The 21,381-nt window shown below is 35.8% G+C and overlaps 1 protein-coding gene across 4 annotated transcripts in view; it reads left to right on the top strand.

Annotated features, from left to right (window-relative positions):
* The window catches only part of Ppn (proteoglycan-like sulfated glycoprotein papilin), a 105,618-nt gene that overhangs the window by 69,783 nt on the left and 14,454 nt on the right, over positions 1-21,381 (top strand). For 3 of the 4 annotated variants that reach the window (XM_088049473.1, XM_088049477.1, XM_088049470.1), the window contains exons 3-17: positions 5,438-5,674; positions 10,249-10,328; positions 10,376-10,526; positions 10,575-10,952; positions 11,004-11,139; positions 11,187-11,524; positions 11,572-11,757; positions 11,804-11,977; positions 13,958-14,288; positions 14,338-14,534; positions 14,587-16,645; positions 16,691-17,047; positions 17,100-17,276; positions 17,324-17,503; positions 17,591-17,761. In XM_088049473.1, the coding sequence (XP_087905599.1) occupies positions 5,438-5,674; positions 10,249-10,328; positions 10,376-10,526; positions 10,575-10,952; positions 11,004-11,139; positions 11,187-11,524; positions 11,572-11,757; positions 11,804-11,977; positions 13,958-14,288; positions 14,338-14,534; positions 14,587-16,645; positions 16,691-17,047; positions 17,100-17,276; positions 17,324-17,503; positions 17,591-17,761 (5,152 nt within the window). The remainder of the gene's footprint in view (positions 1-5,437; positions 5,675-10,248; positions 10,329-10,375; positions 10,527-10,574; positions 10,953-11,003; positions 11,140-11,186; positions 11,525-11,571; positions 11,758-11,803; positions 11,978-13,957; positions 14,289-14,337; positions 14,535-14,586; positions 16,646-16,690; positions 17,048-17,099; positions 17,277-17,323; positions 17,504-17,590; positions 17,762-21,381) is intronic. The other variant, XM_088049472.1, reaches the window with a different exon arrangement.

Genomic DNA, 21,381 nt, shown 5'->3' with positions numbered 1-21,381 from the left:
ACAAAGCTTTCTTGAAAGCGCTTAATTTGATCGAATTAGATCGAATTAGAAACCTAGATAAGTGAAGAAGAGCTCTTTAAAAGGTATCGAGAAATAGCGAAACACAATATAAATCGTCTTCTAGAAAAAAGATTCATAAAAAGTATCCAGCTTAGCTGGACTTTCAATGTTTTGACTGGCACTGGTAGCTGATCTTTAGAAATTCACATTTTTTTTAACATTACTGATAAACTTTTTTCCGATTTTCTTTTTTGCGGGTTTTTATTAAAATGGAATCGCAGACCCCATATGTATTAAAATGGTAAATATTTTTCCTGAAACTGAAGAAGTTTTTCAATCGTCTTTATAATACACACTCATTTCCAACCTTCTTTCATAAATGCTTTAATCAACCTTAAAACTAGCTTATCCTTCAAAGTCTTTTTAATTAGATTTTAAATTACTTACGTCGCGCGTCGTGTTCATCTTTCACTCCATCATAAATAAATTTAAACTTTACGCTCTGAAAATAGAAGTTTGATTATAATTCAGTTTTTTGCAAAGTGAATTCAGTCCTTGTATATTTTTGGTCCAATTGCTCATCGTATGAAAGTCAAAACAAAATGAGGATGTTTAAACTCATTTTAGCATATTACCTTGCTTCAAAATGGTGCTTAAAAACTACTCAACAAATTAATCAGTTCGATCATCTTGAAATTAGGTCATTATTATTACCCACTGACTGGATTGATTTCAGTACAGTGCAACAAAGTTACCTTTAAAACGGTGTTACTAATGGGATTACTGGCAACTAAGTACCTACAGTTATAGTGCGTATTATTCGATTTCTGCAACGAAAAAAGTATTTGATGGAAACCGGAATGTCGTTCTGCGCAAAAGGACAATCGTCTAGTCCATGTCTAGCGAGTTCTCCATTGATTATTTATAGCTTGTTTGACATTCCGATCAGTTCGAGTTATGGTCTGTTGAGTCCCTTTGTTGCCACAATAAAGCCATTAAACTTTAATAAAATTGATCAAGGTTAAAACGCTCATTTTTCGCATGCTGCGGTTTATAAAAACTGTTTTATTGCTTTGAAGACGGGGACTAGCAATCAAGAGCGTAATAGACAGATAAAAACAAAAATTAAATATGTATATTTTTTATTTATTTTTGCAAAATTGAAATTATAGGAAGACAAATTACAAAGTATATGAAGCGAAACTATCATTCAACTGTACAGTTCTCCCAACGATCTAGTGAGATTTAAATCGTTTAGTTCTTTCAGATTTTGGTTACGTTAAACTTTGTAATTCTGAAAAAAATTAAATTTGTAATTAGAAATGTTATTGAAAGTATAAAATTTTATATTATCAGTGCAGGACAATGTAAAAAAAATAAAATGACATTTATAGTATATTAAAGAACGTGTTTTATAATTTTGCCAATTTGGTGCACGAGTTCCCGGTGTACAAAACGAGCCCTAGGCGAGCCCTAGGCGAGTTTTGTATGGGACGAGTGCGCCAATGCCATTATAAAACAAGTCCTTTATACTATTTTTTCGAATTTGCACCCTTTTTTTAATAAAAAAATTAAATTCTAAGAGTTTTCGTGTTACACGATTGGTAATGGTTTTGTCACGATTGGTAATGGTTTGGATTTTCAAATTCAATTTAAAATTTGACATTTATATCACTGTCACTGAATTTTCACTTAACGTTACCTAACCTCACATTTATTATAAAGTGCAGCTCATTGCTATCAGTTATGAAGCCTGGAAACAGGAGAGTAATCTAGGTCACGTGATTGGTGGCAAAAAGCGTCGCGAGCTGATGGGCCGCTGCGCGGTAGCTACTGCGCAGCTTTCAAAACTGCGCGCCACCGCGAGCCAATAAAAACACTCACGGTCGAAAGCCCACCAGGGAATCTGTCGATACTGTCAATGATGACTTTTTGTTTTGTTGGTTATGGTCACATTTTGTTGATGACAGAAAAGTGTTTCTTTACTTTATCTACGTTATATGTGAATATTTGTCTAAATATTCCGATTATTTTATGGTTAATTCCGCCATTAATAAAAAACTATGTTGGTAATTTTTTAAATTAATCATTTTTTGTTGTGTACAGAAGTACAGCTTACACCGAGGCTCACGCGTTTTAGGATGGCAAGAGTTGTTGCAGCCGAATAGTAATGAATTGTGCTTTAGTTACCGTTCGCAACTAAGTGTTTCGAATTCATCGTCAATCAAAAAATGTGAGCGCGCTTTTACTGCGCATCTACTGCTCTCGCCATCCCAAAGCGCACAACTTGTACACATAATGTAAGAAATTAAAATGTATCGAATGGCATGTTAAAATGGCTCGAGAATTTCCATCAGCAGAAGCTTTGTTTTTGCAATTTATTAAACAGCAAAGATGAGCACGTTATGAGTTGACCATGTGATGCCCAGTAGCCAATAGCAGAGAAGATGCGCAGACGCTACCGCGCAGAACCCGGCAAGCTCGCGACGATTTCTGACTCGCGTTTTTCGACGCGCGGCATACAAGATTGACCTCCTGTATACATATCTCCTTGCTATCAGTCCACTCTCCTGTGTAAATTTTCGAAAATTTTTGAGTGTAAATCAGGCTTTCAATTCTTTAGGGAGAAAATTGAGGGAAAACTGAATATAGCGATTTTTGAGGTTAACACGTTGTCAAAGTTGATTGTATTAATCAATGACTGACTAATTAAAAATGTGTTGCAAAAGAAGGATTTTAGTAGAGATTTAACAAGTTTTGGCAATGTTGTGAACAACGATTAGCTTCTACGCATGCCACAGATGCGTCAAGGTCAAACGCTTTTGCTGCCAATTGTTACTAATAAAAATCGCTAGGGGCTGCTGCCAAGTTAACTTTTTAATGAGTGGACCGATAGTAATGAGCTCTGGTATATTTAGGTACATATTTTGTTGGCCGCAAAAGACAATTCAATTATATTGATACATTTTTTATTCACGCAGCAGTTTATTAAGCACGAAACGTAAAATCCAAATTGACCAAGAACTTGACAGGAAACAGGTGACAGCCAGACTAATTAGTTCTGCCAATTCTCAAAAAACAAAATTTCCTACTTTGAGTAAAAATAATATAGTCTGTCCAACGAATAAATAGATGACAGTTTTCGAACCAAATCTGCGCGATAAAAACTAGTACCAACAACCGCCAAATTTAAAATAGTTGTCATGATACTAATTTTAAAATTCATTATTTTTACTAAATTTACTACTATAAAAATGGTTCCTATTACTTGGTTATAGAAAGGGAATCAACAAACTAACTAATTCGGTGTTTTGTCATTAATTTGCTAACGTAGGAAAACCTCAAAAACCCTCATTTTTTACACACTTTAAAGCTGTGTGCCAGGTAAGTCCTTCCACCAGGAAATCGAGAGGCACACAAAACTTTATTGGCAGTCCAGTTGTTACAAATCTTTCATTATCAATATTCTAATTAGGAAACTTCGGTCAAGTTGACCAACAGATCTTGAATCTACTCATCATGAAACTTGCAAAAGACAATTTGTACAAGAGAAAAAGCGAAAAACTAGTAATTAGACACTATTTTACCAACAAAACTCAACGAACAGTGCAAACATCTTAAAGTGGTCAAGAATGACGAATGTCAGTGAATGTCAAATCATTGACAAATTTCTAAAAAAGGCGGGAAGGCGTAGTTGCATAACCAACTTAAATCGAGATTAATATCCCCAAAAAGACGGAAAATTCTAGAGTATTTCAAGTTGCCATGTTTCATGCCATACAATTCAAATCATCCTATTTACTCGCTGGATTTACTGTAGTAAAGTCCGTTTTTTTTTAAAACCACAAACACCCTGCATTACAACCGGCAACGTTGCCTAGGGAGATTTTTGGTGAGAAAATAATTGTCAAATTTTTGACATTTCAAACAATTACGCACTGTTTCCGTTAAAAACGCGTTAAAAACGTTTCTTTTATACCCTGTTGGATGGCAAATCAAAGGATTAAATAGTGAAAAGACTCGGCACAGCCTAAAAGGCCGTTTTGTGTAATCAAATTGTCAATTAGGCAGCTAACCTATTTGATTTTATCACCAAGTCACCAATGACGATGTTGCCGGTTGTAAAGTGCTGGGAGAGTGCGGTGTTGGTGGTTTAAAAAAAAAAACGGACTTTAGATTTTGTTATACGGCAGAAAAGTGGTACTTTTTGTCGAGCAATTAAATTGCAGTAGCAAGGCGAAGCGACAAAGAATTTTTGAACAATGAGTGAACGCAAATTGAATTATAAACATGGATGGCTATGCATGTAGTTGTCATTGATGACATATACTGTGAAAAATATTGGTTTCAAAGAGTTTCAAAGTTAAGATCGTGCAAGTGCAAGTGCAAAATGTAAGTCGAATAATACAAAATATACTCGATTTCAGTTCTTAGCGAGGTCCAAAGGTCGAACCTGGCCCGAAATTTGGGACTGTACCCAAAAACTGTGTCGAGGAATGTACTTTTTGGGGACCTCGACATTTTTAAACACCAAAAGTTGCCGACATGTATGACAGCATTTTGACAGGAACGTCATAATTGTAAACACCGATGAGACATTTACATTTCGCGTTGGAATAATATCAAAAACTGTTGAATTCTTCCGAAAATATGAAGTTATTGTCTTACAAATTGAGATGGTTTTTAAATAAGTGGTTTCTTTGTTGGTTATTAACAGTGAAGTAATAAAATCTCGCTGAATTTTTTGAAACAGGAATGCTTACTCAATTAAAGGATTGAAGAATTTTGATATATTTTGATATAATCTTGCTCCAAATTGCCTTTTTATAAGTTTGGGGTACCTTTTTGTACTGGACGTAACCTATCATTTCGAAGTCTTCAATGGCAGCTTACGTATCGGTCTAGTTAAAGAAATGGCCGGTATCTTACTTTTTAGTGTTTTAATACGTACTTTCAACTTACAGTGCACTTTTTAAGAGCCAGAAAAGTTTAAAAATTTAAGCTTGTAGGTTAGAGTAAACAAATCTATTTTGACAAATTGACGTATGACATGATATCTCCCTCTTCTTCAAAACATTCCAATTAGTACCAACTTTCATGCATTTTACTAACATAATACAATATACTGGTCACTCATGTAAAATAGTTGACATTAAAATGGGGGCCTCGCTATGAATTGAAAAGAAGTGTAGTAGCCGTCACACAAAGTACTTTTTCTGCCTAGGCAGCAAAAGTGTTTCCATGTCAACGAGCGCTTTTCATTGCTTATAACAAAATTGCCTACTTTACTGTCTAAAACCGACTAAAAAATAGTGACTTTTTGTGACGTTTGGAGAAAAACATTTTTATAAGAGATTATAGATAAGCGGCAAATTCAAAAAAATTATGTTATCCCGATGATATATTTTTAATTTTTAATTTTTCTTATTATTTTTAGCGTATTCGTCACCACCGAGATCGGTTCAAAAGGCAGCAAGGCGAGCACCTCTATTTGGCTGGTAGTTACGTATACACAGGTGGCGAAGGTCCCGATCTTGGCCCTTGGTCCGACTGGTCATCCCCGAGTCCTTGCTCTAGGTCATGCGGAGGCGGCGTTTCCACGGAAACCAGACAATGCACAGGAGGCTACACGTGCCAGGGGCCCACCACTAGACATTTCTCATGCAATACCCAGGTAATGAAAGAGAGACATTGGCACAATTAAACTATTTATAGAATATTACATAAGAAGCCAACGACCTCGCTCGGCGCTTTGAAACCCATCGAATAAACCGATTCATTAGAAATTGCAATGTTTGTTATTGGACTTCCGCAAAATTAAGCAGGCAGTGGCCGATGAGCTAAATCATTGGATGATGCTTGAAAGATCTACTTGTAGATAAAATAAATTTTGAGACAGTGTTTGAGAAAAAATTGTAACAATAAACATGAAGTAAACTGCACGTAATCTGAAATATTTTACTCTATTTTTAAAATTAACTTTCATTAGTCACGAATTGATGGTATGTAGGAGTATGTATGTCACGTCCGTTTTTTTTATTTAATACGATACACATTACAGGAAGTTTTAAAAACTTTGCATTATTTTGTACCCACTCAAACTGTCATTATTAACTAGTCTTCCGTTGTAAGCGGAACATCAAAGAAAAATGTTTTTATATATTTTTAGGGTGTCAGGAGGAAAGGTGGTATTTATCTTTCCGGACGTACAGTAAGATTGGAATTACACTCCTACCATTAGTGTCATTTTCTAAATATAGGGTTCGTTGGATTTATTAAATTCCACTACTATTTCCTACTATATTTTAAGCTTTAATTACAGTGCACTTCTTCGTCAACAAATCAGAATAAGTGTTGTAGTTATTAATGTGTAGAGGGTTCATTGAATTTATTTTAAGCATAAAAATTGATTAGGTATAATTTTTAATTTAAAATTTTCGTAATACTTTGAAGGGGGCTATTAAACACTGATCCCAGCCCGAAAAAAAAAACGTATTTGATTTCCATCTGTCGTGACGGGCTATAAATTGTTTTATCACCTTGAGGGTAATCAACGGTGTACAGGAAACGGGACCAATAAGAAGTAATATAATAAACAGAGAAATTACAAACTTGCAGTTTACGGTCGATGGTAAATGCGTATTTAGGTAGGCAACCCATTAATCAATAATATAAACCATCGTACCAAAGTTACCGTTTTTGAATAGATTTTGGTTCAAAAAGTAGCCATCTAGTGAACTCTTTTATCTTTAATACGAAATTAAACTGTCTAATTTTATTTATTTTAACATTTGATGATAACAGATTTTATATTGAACGTCTTTTTCAAATTAGAAATGGAGAACAATCGTAGACAAGACGTTGTATGATACATGTTTAAAGAGTTTTTTCATGGCATTCGTACAATAAAGAATGACTTTTTAAATTTGCATTTTAAGTAACTATTTGCTAATTTACAATACCACTATTTTTGTAATAGTGCAAAATTGTTTGATGCGTTTCTTATTGTTTTTTTTATTGCTTTTTCTCTATAAATGTTTTCATGATATAAGATGGCATAAATTATTCTGACTATTACGATTCACATACATGTGTTTTGTCGGCTTATCCAATATTCGAATGTCATATAAGTCTATAATATGTATACATGTATTTTATGACTTTAACATTTGAAGTAGTTTACGACAATTCAAAATGAGGGTTGCCATAAAAATTTATCTGTCGCCTCTACCCTCCTTTTATTCGTTTTCTTGAAATAAACAAGGGCAAAAAGCCAAGTTACGATTTTCCGTAGGTGAATCATAAACTGAATGTTGGTATCAGCTACTCATAAAAATTTGTCAAAATTTACATAATATTATTTTAGTATTGTTATTTCCGTTATTTATCATATAGAATACAAGCCATAAAGTTGTTGTTGGGGGATTTCAGTAGCAAAAAATACCACTTCTGTAAACAACACCAATTTGGACTAGCAAAATTGAAATTTTAATTTTGTGGGTTCAAGCTCATTTTTGGATAAAATTCAATTCAACGTGGAGTGAGCACTTGGTGGAAGTTGGTAATAAATTTCCCGCATCATTACAAAACACCATAAAAGCAACCTGTCGTGGTATGTAGTTTGGCAAATTTCCAAAGTTGGTTGGCGAAATTTAATTAAATTTTGAGGAACTAATTCTTGAACATATTGTTACAACCCACTTAAAATATCATAAATAAACGAAAATTTTACGATATGGTAAAAGTTGAGCGCTTTATAGTCAAGAATGTTCTTTTTCTCCTTCCTACTTAAAGAGCTGAAAATAAATATGAACGTAATAAAATAATAAAAAAATATCTATATTATTGTAAAATGTGCAAAAATTTATTTAAAACATAACAAACAAAAATATTGTAATATGCACAATCTAGAAGGAAATAAAAAAAACAAGGAAAATTAAGAGAGAATTAAAATAAAACTCAAAGGCATCAAAAATAAACCTAAATATTTTAAGAAAATCTAAATATTCTAAAAAACTGAGACAGAATTTAACGCAATTTTAAAGAAAATTTGAATTGAATTTGAATCTTGAACTATTTAAAAGGAGTTTAAGTTAATTTTAAAAAAATATTGTAGAGAACCTGAAAAACATTAAAATAATTCAGAGTGAATTAGACAATACACAATAGACAGAAAATCTAGAAAAAACAAGAATCTGAAAAATTTAATAAAGGCGAGAAATAATTTAAAAGAATTAAAGAAACCCAGAAAATCTAAAGAATCTACAATGAATTGATAGAGGCACAAAGGAAATGTATAATTTCCACCAAATAATACAGGGTGATGAGAAAAAGAAAGAAAGTGGTGAGTGGCATTGCCAATTTTTTCCTTTGAAAAAAAAAATCATATTGTAGAGAGGAATAGGTTTAGATTAATTTTGCTTTGATTTCGGAGATGGGTTAACATAAAAAGACATGGTACACTTCCAATCATAGGCGTTTTTTTTTCATCACCCTGTATAATCTTTCCATCATTCTTTGCGGCAATTGTGAAGCACTCTGAATCAGGAATATGAATAATGTGTAGTTTTATTTGTAAAATTTGAAGGCAATATCTATCGTTTTACTAAATGTCCATTTCGAATTTTTACGAAAGGTAAAAACTTATTTTATTTTTCATATTTGACATTTGAATATTTGTGAAACGAAAAAAGAATACTTCTTAATTTTAAAATTATCCTCCTAAGATTTAAATTTAAACAACGATATACAGTAGACTTTCGATAATTTGAATTTCTCGTTGATTTGAAATTTTTCCCCGGCCCTCGATAAATTGAAAAATTTTAATGTATTTTGGTCCCCTCATTAATCTGAAGTAAAACCGAGAACTTTTTTCCCGTCAACATTCTATATTTTGGATTTTTCCCTTCCGAATTCTCCTTAATTTGAAGTCCCTTGCGTCGGCGGACATAAAAAACAGAAAACTTCTGAACAAGCCATCCTTAAAAATTCCATTGCAGCTTTAAATCAGATTTTACATTTTTTTTACTCTTTTCTTCTTCACCAGAAGAATTCATAGCTTACCAAATAGAAGTTTTACGATATTTTATAAGTGAAGTCAGTGGATTTTACGCTTTCTTTTTGATTGGTTTGTTTATTATGATTATTGTCTGTTTGCCTTTAAACTCTCGTTTATTTGAATTTTTTCTTCTCTTTCGCTCAATTATTTGAATCGCACTATATTTTGAACTCTCGGTCCCTTGAATTTCAAATTATCGAGAGTCTACTGTACATATGTTTTTCTTATTCTTTTAATAATATTGAAAAATCATTTCAACCCTAAATGAAGCAAGATTAAGCCGACGATATACAGGTGTCCCAGAACTCGTGACCCAGGCAAAAAATGCTTATGGAGAATCAAAACTTTGAAACAAAATTTTTTTATCTCAAAAAATAATCGAGTTAAGACGAAAAAACGGTAGCCAATCATAAAGCAGAACAGTATTTAAAAATCGGTAACTATGGACACATACTATTATTCATTGGTCAGATGAACATAACACTCTGGTTGCCTAGGATATTTTACTCCATCTCTAGAATAAGCTTCCGGGATTGGTTGACAATTTTTTATCCTTTCTCGAATACTATTAAACTTAATCAATTTTTGGCACCCTTGATCTATGAGTCAAGAGTTTTAGAATATTCTATATGTATATTTCATAAAATCCGCTGTTTATCTATTACCAGTACAATAAAGATGTATCATTTATCACTGAGCCAATACTTTTTAATTTGTCTCATCAGACAAAACATATAAAAATCAATTACATTACAGACAGTTAACGATTCAAATAACCATTACACGGTTAATACCCTTTTGTCATAATCCACATGTAGACAATAGAGTCAATCATGTGTCTAGTTATTTCAACCACGTGTCGGCTTTTCAAAAAAGAAATTCTTCCTCACACAGCACACCCACCGCACAAGAGGAGCCTTTCATTAGTGTTACCCAAGTTCAAGGACGCCCATTTTATCTTGGTGAATTATTATGTTTATGGTCAGTTAAAAATTTAATATAATCACAGAAATCATTCAAAAAGCACATTTTTAAAAATTTCTCGGTGCCGCTAGGACGCGTAAATGGGTGGGATTATTAACGCATAACTCTTGACAGCAATTAATAACGAGATCTACCTCTTTCTTGTAGATAAAATCACACCGCTGACTGTAATCGTATTATTGTATTTAAACCGGCTATTTTTACAGGATTGCCCGGATATTGGGGATTTCAGGGCGCAACAATGTTCGGAATTTGATAGTGTTCCATTTAATGGGGTGTCATACCAGTAGGTAAATTACTGTCAGTGGTTAGGGGAAACTAAAGGTTTTTTAGGTGGATTCCTTACACAAAAGCACCGAAGCCGTGCGAACTGAATTGTATGCCTAGAGGAGAACGATTTTACTACAGACATCGGGAAATGGTAGTAGATGGTACCAGATGCACCGAGGAAAGTCCAGATGTCTGCATAGAAGGAACATGTCAAGTAATCAATCAATCTTACTCTTATTCTAACTAAATGATTATCTTATAGCCAGTGGGCTGCGATATGATGTTGGGCTCTCCTGCGAGAGAAGACCGCTGCAGAATCTGTGGAGGTGACGGCAGTACGTGTAACACAGTGACTGGACGCTTGGATATGCAAGATCTGCAAGTGGGCTACAACGACATTCTTTTGATACCAGCAGGGGCTACCAACATTTTAGTAGGAGAAGTAGCACCTTCGAACAATTACCTAGCTGTGCGAAACACTTCTGGACATTACTATCTCAATGGTAATTGGAGAATCGATTTCCCCAGAACCATGGAGTTTGCTGGGTGCAATTTCCACTACGAACGAAGTCCACAAGGATTCTCGGCTCCTGATAAGATCACATGTTTAGGTCCCATTGATGAACCGCTCTTCATTGTTGTATGTATAGAAACACTTCTGAGTAACCCAAGTACCAGTAAGTTCTTTTAGATGTTGTACCAAGATCATAACGTTGGAGTAGATTACGAGTACAGCCTTCCAACTAACATCCAACCAGGATACGAGACGGAAACTTATGCTTGGACCTTCGACCAATACACTCCTTGCAGTCAAAGCTGTGGCGGAGGTACTTACTCTATTTTGATATAACATCCGTGTTAAACTTTCTTACAGGTGTTCAATACAGAAATGTGACTTGCGCTGGTCGCAAGTCTTTGGAACCGGTAGAAGAAGGTCTCTGCGACAGCAACAATAAACCTGCAACTTCTCAAAGATGTGCAGAAGTACCTTGTCAAGCTCAATGGGTACCGTATCCTTGGGCTCCCTGTTCAGCACCATGTGGTGAAGGCGGCGTCCAAACTCGAGAAGTAGCGTGTCAACAAATCATCTCCAACGGTTACCCATCACTCGTAGACGAAGCCGAATGCAGCTCCCAACCTAAACCTCCTCAACAACAAACTTGTAACAAAGGCAGACTTTGTTCAAAGTGGCACGTTGGACCTTGGAAACCGGTAAGTACTTCCTTCACTACAAGAAGCTATACTGATTTAGTACTTAGTGTGACCACTTGTGTGGTGACGGTAAAGAAAAACGACAAGTTGTTTGCTACCGCAAAGAAAGCGACAAGATCGAAGTTGTGGATGACTCTGAGTGTGCTGCCGGTGAGCCGAAACCAGAAGCGGAACGCAAGTGTAATATAAGACCATGTGAGGGCGTCGACTGGATTACTTCAGTTTGGAGTGGGGTGAGTTAATTTCCAGACACTTGACGAATCTAAACAAAGCTTTCAGTGCGACAAATGCGGACTGACTAATGAAACTAGAAAGGTCAAGTGCGCGACAGCCACTGGTGAAGTATATCCGGACCACCTCTGTGACGAAGAGCAAAAACCAGAGATGGTGCGACAATGTAATGGGACCAAGGCACAATGCGACTATAATTGGTACGCGTCGCAGTGGAGTGAGGTGATTATAAGTTTATTCGAGAAATAATTTACAGTAAACCTAAATACAGGCTGTCCGGAAATTGGGTGGTCCCCCAGAGTACCAAAAAAATGTTAAAAAAAAATCCAGACTCTCTGTTTTCGCAGGAGGACCAAAAGAAAGTTTGTAAAATGGCAACATTGCAGAACTGTACCCCCCATATTTTAAATATCCAGTATTCAAAGCCATAGTAACGTTGTTGTATTGTTGGCGTTAGTCAGATCGGCTAATGATCGAGTAATGTAACTATGGTTTCACGTGAACGATGCCACACTGATCGAAATTGTTGATTCAAAAATCTTGTTAGCAGTTTTTAGGCATTTCTGACAAGATTTTTCCGATTTTCTTTGCACCATGCCTATGCGCAAAATGTCTTTTGTGCGCCTCCGTCACTTTTCATGAGATTTGTGCTACTCATTTGCGGCAAGAAAATTATCTTTTGAATGTCTAGGCAGTCAAACGTGACATTTCAAATAGTTGGTTTTATTTTGCAAGTCGGCATCGCTGCATAAATGTCAATTGTGTCAATTTGTGTGCAGATTTTTAGGCCAATGACCTTCGAAAATAATAAAGATAGATTAATTAAGCAAAGATACCACAAACATTTGCTGAAACACATTTGAATTTAAATTAATCTGCAATTGTTTGATTTAAATGGGGTGCTATAGTCTGTCCAACGAATAAATAGATGTCATGATGCTAATTTTAAAATTCATTATTTTTACTAAATTTACTGCTATAAAAATGGCTCCTATTACTTGATTATAGAAAGGGAATTAACAAACTAACTAATTCGGTGTTTTGTCATTAATTTGGTAACGTAGAGAAAACCTCAAAAACCCTCAATTTTTACACACTTTAAAGTTGTGTGTCAGGTAAGTCCTTCCTCCAGGAAATCGAGAGGCACACAAAACTTTATTATAGTATATCCGGTGAGAGATTGGGAGATTTCGACAGTTGACATACAGGTTGGCAGCAAATTATGCTACAAAATACACTAAAAACACTAAATTCCTACGCAAAATGGGTTGACAGGGTTGTCAGTAACTAGAGTTATTTTGTTATTTTAAATTTCGCGCGTATGGTACACTTTTTAGTGCGTAGATTTAGTGACTTTTCTTTTCAAATCTTTCATTATCAACATTCTAACTAGGAAACGTCGGTCAAGTTGACCAACAGATCTTGAATCTACTCATCATGAAACTTGCAAAAGACAATTTGCACAAGAGAAAAACCGGAAAGCTAGTAATTATAAATAGACACTATTTTACCAACAAAACTCAAGGAACAGTGCAAAAAGTGGATCTTAAAGTGGTCAAGAATGACGAATGTCAGTGAATGTCAAATGATTGACAAATTTCTAAAAAAAGGCGGGAAGGCGTAGTTGCATAACCAACTTAAATCGAGATTAATATCCCCAAAAAGACGGAAAATTCTAGAGTATTTCAAGTTGCCATGTTTCATGCCATACAATTCAAATCATCCTATTTACTCGCTGGATTTACTATACCAACCTATTTTCCAGCTGATGAAATTCCCCTAAATGACGGAATGACGTTTCAAGTTCAAACCAAAAGTCAAAATAAATAACTATTAATAATTGTCGGCGCACAAAATTTCGTGTTTGACACGGCTAGAAAATGTTTTGGAAATGCTCGGAAATTAATACTTTCCTTGCATTTCCAAAAGACCATTTTCTAGTGAAACAAATAACTATTCGGTAACAAATTCATTTGAACGTAAAATTATTGCCCCGAAATCGTTAATTTTCGCATCAAACTTTGCCTCTTTAATCCACCATATGTCGAAAAATTGAAGACATGGATTTTTTTTTTAACATTTTTCCGGTGATCTATGGCGTTGTTCGATGTTTCACGGTGGTGCGCGACTTTCCGGACACCTGTAGTAACCTACAATCATTTCTTTTTGTTGAAAATTGTTTTCATTGTGATGGATTAGTAGTGTTCTGCTCAATGTGGACAAGGAGTTCAAACACGAACACTCTTCTGTGGACTACTGGGTGAAGAAGGCACCGTGACGAAAGTAGAAAATGACAAATGCGATTCAAATAAGACGTACGAGACGATTAGGAACTGTACAGGAGAACTTGAGAAATGTCCTGGCGAATGGTACAGTGGTCCTTGGACAGAATGCTCCAAACCTTGCGGCGGCGGCGAACGAAGCAAGAAGGTTGTTTGCTTAAAAGACTTTCAAGTTGTTGACGCCAGCCAGTGTAGTCCCGAAGACATCATCTTCAGTAAAGAGGAATGTAACGAACAACCGTGTTCTGAAGGTTGTATCTTAGACGTCGCTTTCATTACTACAATGAAAATCTTCTGCAGATACCATCATACCGACAGATGTTACCCAACCGATCGACGAATCTGAAACTCCTACGACTAAAGAAGATACAACCTTAGCAGATGAGCAACCAGAAGACGAAGATTACGAAATCGTGGAATCTGATGAATGCGAGGACGGAGAATGGGTGGATGAAGAAGATCTGTCAGGGGACCTTAAAGAAGCTACCGAATCAACAGTATGTTTTAAAAATGATAGGTATTACGATCAATGCTTTTGGTGTTTCTTAGGGTGAAGATAAACTCGGATTCAGTACAGAGCCTAGTGTTACCGGATTGTCAAAAGAAACTGATTTGTCCATGGACGACCTTATGCTCAGTGACGCACCAACATCTCCTGAAGGCAGTGAGGGAACAGAAGTTACCGGTTCTGGGGATCAAGAACTGACAAGCATGCCCAGTTCTGATATGACAGGAAGCACAATGGAAGGTTCTGGTGATACTGCAGGTTCAACATTTGAGACAGATACACCAATAGAAGTGGACAGTGTTTCTAGTCTTAGCAGCGAAAGTTCTAGTGAAAGTGGTACCGAAGGCACAGATCAAAGCACTGAAAGCAGTAAGAGTTCTGACGAAGCTACCGAAGCATCTACTGATTCTTCTGGTGCCACTTCTGGTGTCACTGAAGAATCATCAGAAAGGGGAACAGACATCACCACTGGCGCTTCAGGTGAAACAGACGCTTCGTCGGACGTCGCTGATACAGAAATAACCACAGAATCGGCAACAGATTCGTCAGATTCAAGTTCTCTTGAGTCTAGTACCTCATCGGATCTTGATGAAACATCTGACACTCCCACAGAAACAACAACGGAGAGTAGTGACACCACCGCTAGTAGTATGAGCTCAGAGAGTACCGAACAAACTGACTCCTCAGGAAGCACATCAGATTCGGTTACAGAAAGCAGTGCTTCAACAGACTTGTCGGCAAGTGAAGAGACAACAACAGATTCGTCAGGGGCGACTGATGGTGATACTACTACAGTAGAAGGAAGTACGGTAGCTGCAAGTACTGAACTAGAAGAACCGGATATTGTAGAAGTGGAATCACAGCGGGAGACTACCACAGGAAAGAGTTCAGAAAGTAACACAGACATTACTGAAACTGGAGTTACTACAGAACAATCTGGTGGATCCGATATTACCACAGATGTTGGCCGTACATCCGAATCTTCAGGTAGCGAATCAAGTGTTGGTTCTTCAGAAATTACAACCGAAGCAAGCGGCCCCACGGAATCCACTGGTCCAACCGAATCTACAACAGAATTTACAGGAAGCACCGAGTCTTTTAGTACTGATTTGTCATCTGGTTCTACCGAATCAACAGAATTCGACATTTGGTCATCAACTACCGAAAGTGGTGCCACTGAGGGAAGCACAATATGGGAGACCACTCCATGGTCGGACATCTTCCAAACTGAGAAACCAAGAATGTGTCGACGGAGGAAACAAAAGAATTGTACGGAAACAATCTATGGTTGTTGTTGGGATAACATCACACCCGCTGAAGGTCCCTTTGACATGGGCTGTCCGAACCCCAAAACCTGCAACGAATCTAAATATGGCTGTTGTGAAGATGGAGTTTCACCTGCCCTCGGTCGGAAATTTAAAGGGTGTCCGTCTACACACTGCAATGAAACACTTTTCGGTTGTTGTCCAGATAATAAAACAATTGCTGGAGGCAACGATAAAGAAGATTGTCCACCACCACCGCCAGCTTGCGCGAAATCAAAATATGGTTGCTGCAAAGATAATGTCACCAAAGCAAGTGGGCCCAGGTATAAGGGTTGTGAAAAAGAAGAAGAGATGCCTACTACTACCTCAGCAACATCAGAAGGTGAAGAGTGTAATTCTTCAAAATATGGTTGTTGCCCCGATAGGGTTACTCCTGCGGAAGGTCCCAACTTCAAAGGATGTAAAACTCCATGCGCCGATGGTCCGTTTGGTTGCTGCCCTGATGGTGTGACTCCAGCCCACGGATACAGCGGCGAAGGGTGTTGTTTGGCGAGCCCATATGGCTGTTGTCCTGACAACATTGTGCCAGCTAGAGGACCAAACTTGGAGGGATGTGGATGTCAGTATTCTCCTTACAGGTGTTGTCCAGATAACGTAACAGCTGCAAGAGGACATAATAATGAAGGTTGTGGCTGTCAGTATACAGAACATGGTTGCTGTCCAGATGCATACACACCAGCTGCTGGCCCAGAGTACCAAGGGTGTCTATGCCATACCTTCCAGTTTGGATGTTGTCCTGATGGTGTCACAGTGGCCAAAGGACCTCATCAACAAGGTAATAAAACACCTTCTACAAATTAAATCTATACGAAAATTTTAGGCTGTGGATGCAGAAACACCGAATTTGGTTGCTGCAGCGACGATAGAACGCCAGCACAAGGACCCAATCATGCTGGTTGTGGTTGCGATTCCAGTAAATATGGATGTTGTCCGGATGGAATCACCGAAGCAAAAGGCGATAACTTTGAAGGATGCGAAAATATTCCGCAAAACCTTCAAGAAAGTTGTATGCAACCTAAAGAACGAGGAACGTGTCGGAATTATACTGTTAAATGGTTCTTTGACATGGACTACGGTGGCTGCTCGCGATTCTGGTACGGTGGTTGTGATGGTAATGATAATCGTTTCAAGACTAAGGATGAATGTGACAACATTTGTGTCAAACCAGAAGGCACTGGTAATTATTCACAGATTCTTTCAGCCTGTGAGTTCAATAAACATTTTTTCAGACAGATGCAAACTCCCGAAAGTTCCAGGACCATGCGAAGGGTACTATCCTCAATGGTTCTACGACACAGAAAGGAAGCATTGCGCACAATTTATTTATGGCGGATGTCTTGGTAACAACAATAGATTTGAAACACGTGAAGAATGTCTTTCTCTTTGTGTAACGGATGATAGCGTTGGTAAGTACTCGAATTAAAAAAACAAACAAAATCTAATGAATTTAAAGACGCTTGTGATCAAGATAAAGAAGAGGGACCTTGTAAAGGTAATTATTTGAGATGGTACTATGATAAGGAAAGCAAAAAGTGCCAAGAATTCATTTATGGTGGATGCAAAGCAAATAGTAATAATTTCCCAACTGAAGAAGCCTGTAAACAGCAGTGTTCACAACCGGGTCGTAAAAAAGGTAATTATTTCTTGAATTTTCTGCACGTTATATTTAACATAGTTAAAATAGCACGATGTAAATAACTTACTAACTTGCATATATTAGATCACTGCTCTCTTCCAAGAGCTCAGGGTAATTGCACGGGGAGGGAACCCAGATGGTTTTACGACTTTCCTGAAAAACAATGCTTGCCTTTTTATTATTCTGGTTGTAATGGTAATAACAATAACTTCAATAGTAGAGAAGCATGTGAAACTGACTGTCCTAGAGAAATTGGTAAGTGCATGGAACTTAAAAGGAGTCTTCACCTAAACCGAGTTTCGAAAGCAATTAAAATTCGGACAGCTGTCAAATTTGCTTGGTCCCTCTTTGCTTGGACACATCATAAAATGTCATAAAGTGATAATCACTACATTACCCGCACAGTTGGGACCGAGTATGATTTACAAGGGGTTTCTGGAGCCCACAAAAGTACAATAGGTTTGTCAAGGTCTGCTCTTTTATGTATAGAATTCGCAGTGGAATAAGGTTATTCGGCCTCCATAAACCTATTTAACTTCGTTTTAAGGACCCCACAAACCTCGTTCTTGCACGACGGTTTTGAACGACGGTTTCGACGGTTGGAACGAAACGGTTGGAAAAAACGAGGTCTGTGGGTAAAACTGTCGGTTTAACACGACGGATTTTGCCCACAGACCTCGGTTTCAGGAATGACTCCACAACAATAGCATAAGCAATATAACCTTAGGAAACTGGGAATACTATAAAATCTTCTTGTTTTGGTTCAAACACAAGCAACAATTCTCCTAGTCCGAGAGCTTGAATCATAAGCTAAATTAACCAAAAATTTTCTTTAATGTTTTATGATAAATTGATTAAAATCTACTGGAGTGGCTAATCGCAACTTAAGCGAGGTGCCTCAATTATCTTAATGCTAATTAGTAATTAGTCTTCTTTTTATACGAACACAAGTAACAATTCTTTTGCTTTGACCACAACTATCGCCTAAAACTTAACCTTATAAACTTTTGGTAACTAAGCATTGGAAATAAAATTAATGAGAAAATACGGTTTCGTCTATGAATTCTAAAAAGATTCTGTACTTTCTTACTTATTTTATTATTGAAAAGATAGTAGGTGATAATTTAAAAGCACATACAGAGAAAATACATACGTAAAAATGCCGTAACACGGTATAATTTAAACAAATAACAAAAAAATAATTGTACTATTCGTTTCTCAGGGGAAAGATTTAAATTGTAAGCCGCAAATGGACATTTTATTTCAACAATCGTGTTTTTATCTACGAGCGCGGCTGGTGAAGCACCCAAAAAACACATATTTTCGCCTATGAATAGACCACATGGTTGTATAGAAATTTTTCTTTTTTTGTAAATCTGCCTTCGCAATTTTTTCAAATATTTTGTCATGGTTTATCGATTTGGCATTTAAATTTAAAGACTTGTGTAAAATAGAATCAACAAGTTTTGATGTGTTTGTTCATCATCATTAACCTAATTAGAGCCCGATTTCATGTTGACTTGCGGCATTCCAAATTAGAGTTGCGCCTTAACAACCCCAATCAAAATGATGTTACCTTAGCAACTGCGTCAACGCAATTTTGCGTCACTGACTTGAAATCGAGCTCTTATTAGTGCACTTCGGTAAAACTGCGATTAGACACGCCAATAGATCTTGAATCTGCTCAAAACCGAATTCTGTTAAAAAGTTACGTTTTGTAAAAAAGATAACACATTTTGTGGTCTAAATTGTCACTAACGGTTATTTTTATATGATTGTAATATGGCGCAAATTGTGTCAAGACTATAAAAATGATGACATACCAACGACCAAAATTACTTGTATAAAAATTTATGTTGTGCTAGTTGTAGAACTAAATGATTTTACAAATATAAATTCAAAAGTTCCGCAATTAAAATTAAAAGTTGACTTGTTTTGCATTTTTTACAATAGGATTGGTTTTTGTGAAATTACTGATTTAATACACGAAATAATTTTTCCGGTGTGTAAAAATTTTGACTGTTACTTGTGACTTCATCACCAATCAAGCTTTTATCAAAATCAAACTGTAGCTAAAAAGCTCTAAATATTCAGACAAGGGAATGGAGGGTTGGTAACAAACGCAGGTACAGTTTAACAAACGCTCTAGTGCGGTTATGGCTTTGACTTTTTAAATCGTTTACAGCCACCTTACCGCAAACCCCCATAAACATAATAACGCTCAAATGGTTGGGTCTCATGTAATAAATATTTTCTCCCAGCTGGTCAGTCTTACAAACCAACTCCTTAGAGGTCTACATTTCGAGGTGATTTTGTTACTCAACTGACCCAAACTTACTCAAATTGATGATAAACGCAATTATATTAATTGGGGATATTAAAGAAAAAAATACGTGTACTGGAACATTTGGAAATTTGTGGAGTTTATAAGTCTTGACTGTCTTATTAATAGTACCAATTTAGAAAAATTTAAACCAAAAAGGAGTATATTTAGAAATTTTTATTTGAACAACTGAAAATGTCAATTTTTTCAACACTGTAATTTCGTTATTTCTAGTACGAGAGGAACGACATTTATGCATGTCGTTTCTTTTGTTTGTTTGAGTAATATCAGTAATTTGCAAAAATTTAGATCAAAAAGTCGAATTTTTACAAATTTTCGTTTTAAGACCAAAAAAATACCACCAATTTTTTTTAATCCTATAATTTCTTTATTTTTTATGCGATTTTAACGAAATTTGTGGAGATTATCACTCTCGACTGGCTTATTAAGAGGTCGATTTAGAAAAATTTAGACCGAAGAAGAGAATTTTTAGAAATTTTCGTTTTAAGACCAAAAAAATTCCACCAATTTTTTTTAATCCTGTAATTTCTTTATTTTTTTATGTTATTTTAACGAAATTTGTGGATATTATCACTCTCGACTGCCGTATTAAGAGCGTCGATTTAGAAAAATTTAGACCGAAGAAGAGAATTTTTAGAAATTTTCGTTTTAAGACCAAAAAAATGCCATCATTTTTTTTTTAATCTTTCTTTATTTTTTATGCGATTTTAACGAAATTTGTGGAGATTATTACTTTCGACTGGCTTATTAAGAGCGTCGATTTAGAAAAATTTAGACCGAAAAAAAGAATTTTTAGAAATTTTTATTTGGACAACAGTGAAAATGTCAATTTTTTCAACACTGTAATTTCGTTATTTTTAGTGCTACTATAACCAAATTTGTGGAGTTTATAGGTCTTGACTGTCTTATTAAGTGTACCGATTTAGAAAAATTTGGACCAAAACGGAGAATATTTAGAAATTTTTATTTGGACAACTGTGAAAGTGTCAATTTTCTTCAACACTGAAATTTTGTTATTTTTAGTACGACAGGAACGAAATTTATGCATGTTGGTTCTTTTGTTTGTTGTAGTAATATCACTAATTTGCAAAAATTTAGATCAAAAAGTCGAATTTCTATAAATTTTGGTTGTAAGACCAAAAAAATTCCACCACTTTTTTTTTAAGATTTTGTAATTTCTTTATTTTTTATACGATTTTAACGACATTTGTGGATATTGTCTTTCTCGACTGTCTTATTAAGAGTGTCGAATTAGAAAAATTTAGACCGAAAAAGAGAATTTGTAGAAATTTTTATTTCGAGCAGCTAAAAAAAATTACAAAAAAAAACTTGAAGCGCTTTAATTTCGACATTTTTGGTGTCACAAGAACGAAATTTGTGGGAGTTTTATTTAAGGTTAAATAGTCCATAGAAGTTGCTAAATTTGGGTTAATTAATATATCTTCGTTAGCCATTATTTCTAATAACGTATTACCTTTTTTTTGTAAAAACATTGTTTTTTTTTTGTTTCACTTACTAAATGGGACTTAGG

The sequence above is a fragment of the Gnatocerus cornutus genome, chromosome 1, assembly GCF_029298725.1.
Source record: "Gnatocerus cornutus isolate USDA-ARS CGAHR chromosome 1, icGnaCorn1.1, whole genome shotgun sequence".
Lineage (NCBI taxonomy): Eukaryota > Metazoa > Arthropoda > Insecta > Coleoptera > Tenebrionidae > Gnatocerus > Gnatocerus cornutus.
The sequence above is the reverse complement of the archived record's forward strand: the minus strand, read 5'-3'. Positions and strand labels throughout refer to the sequence as shown.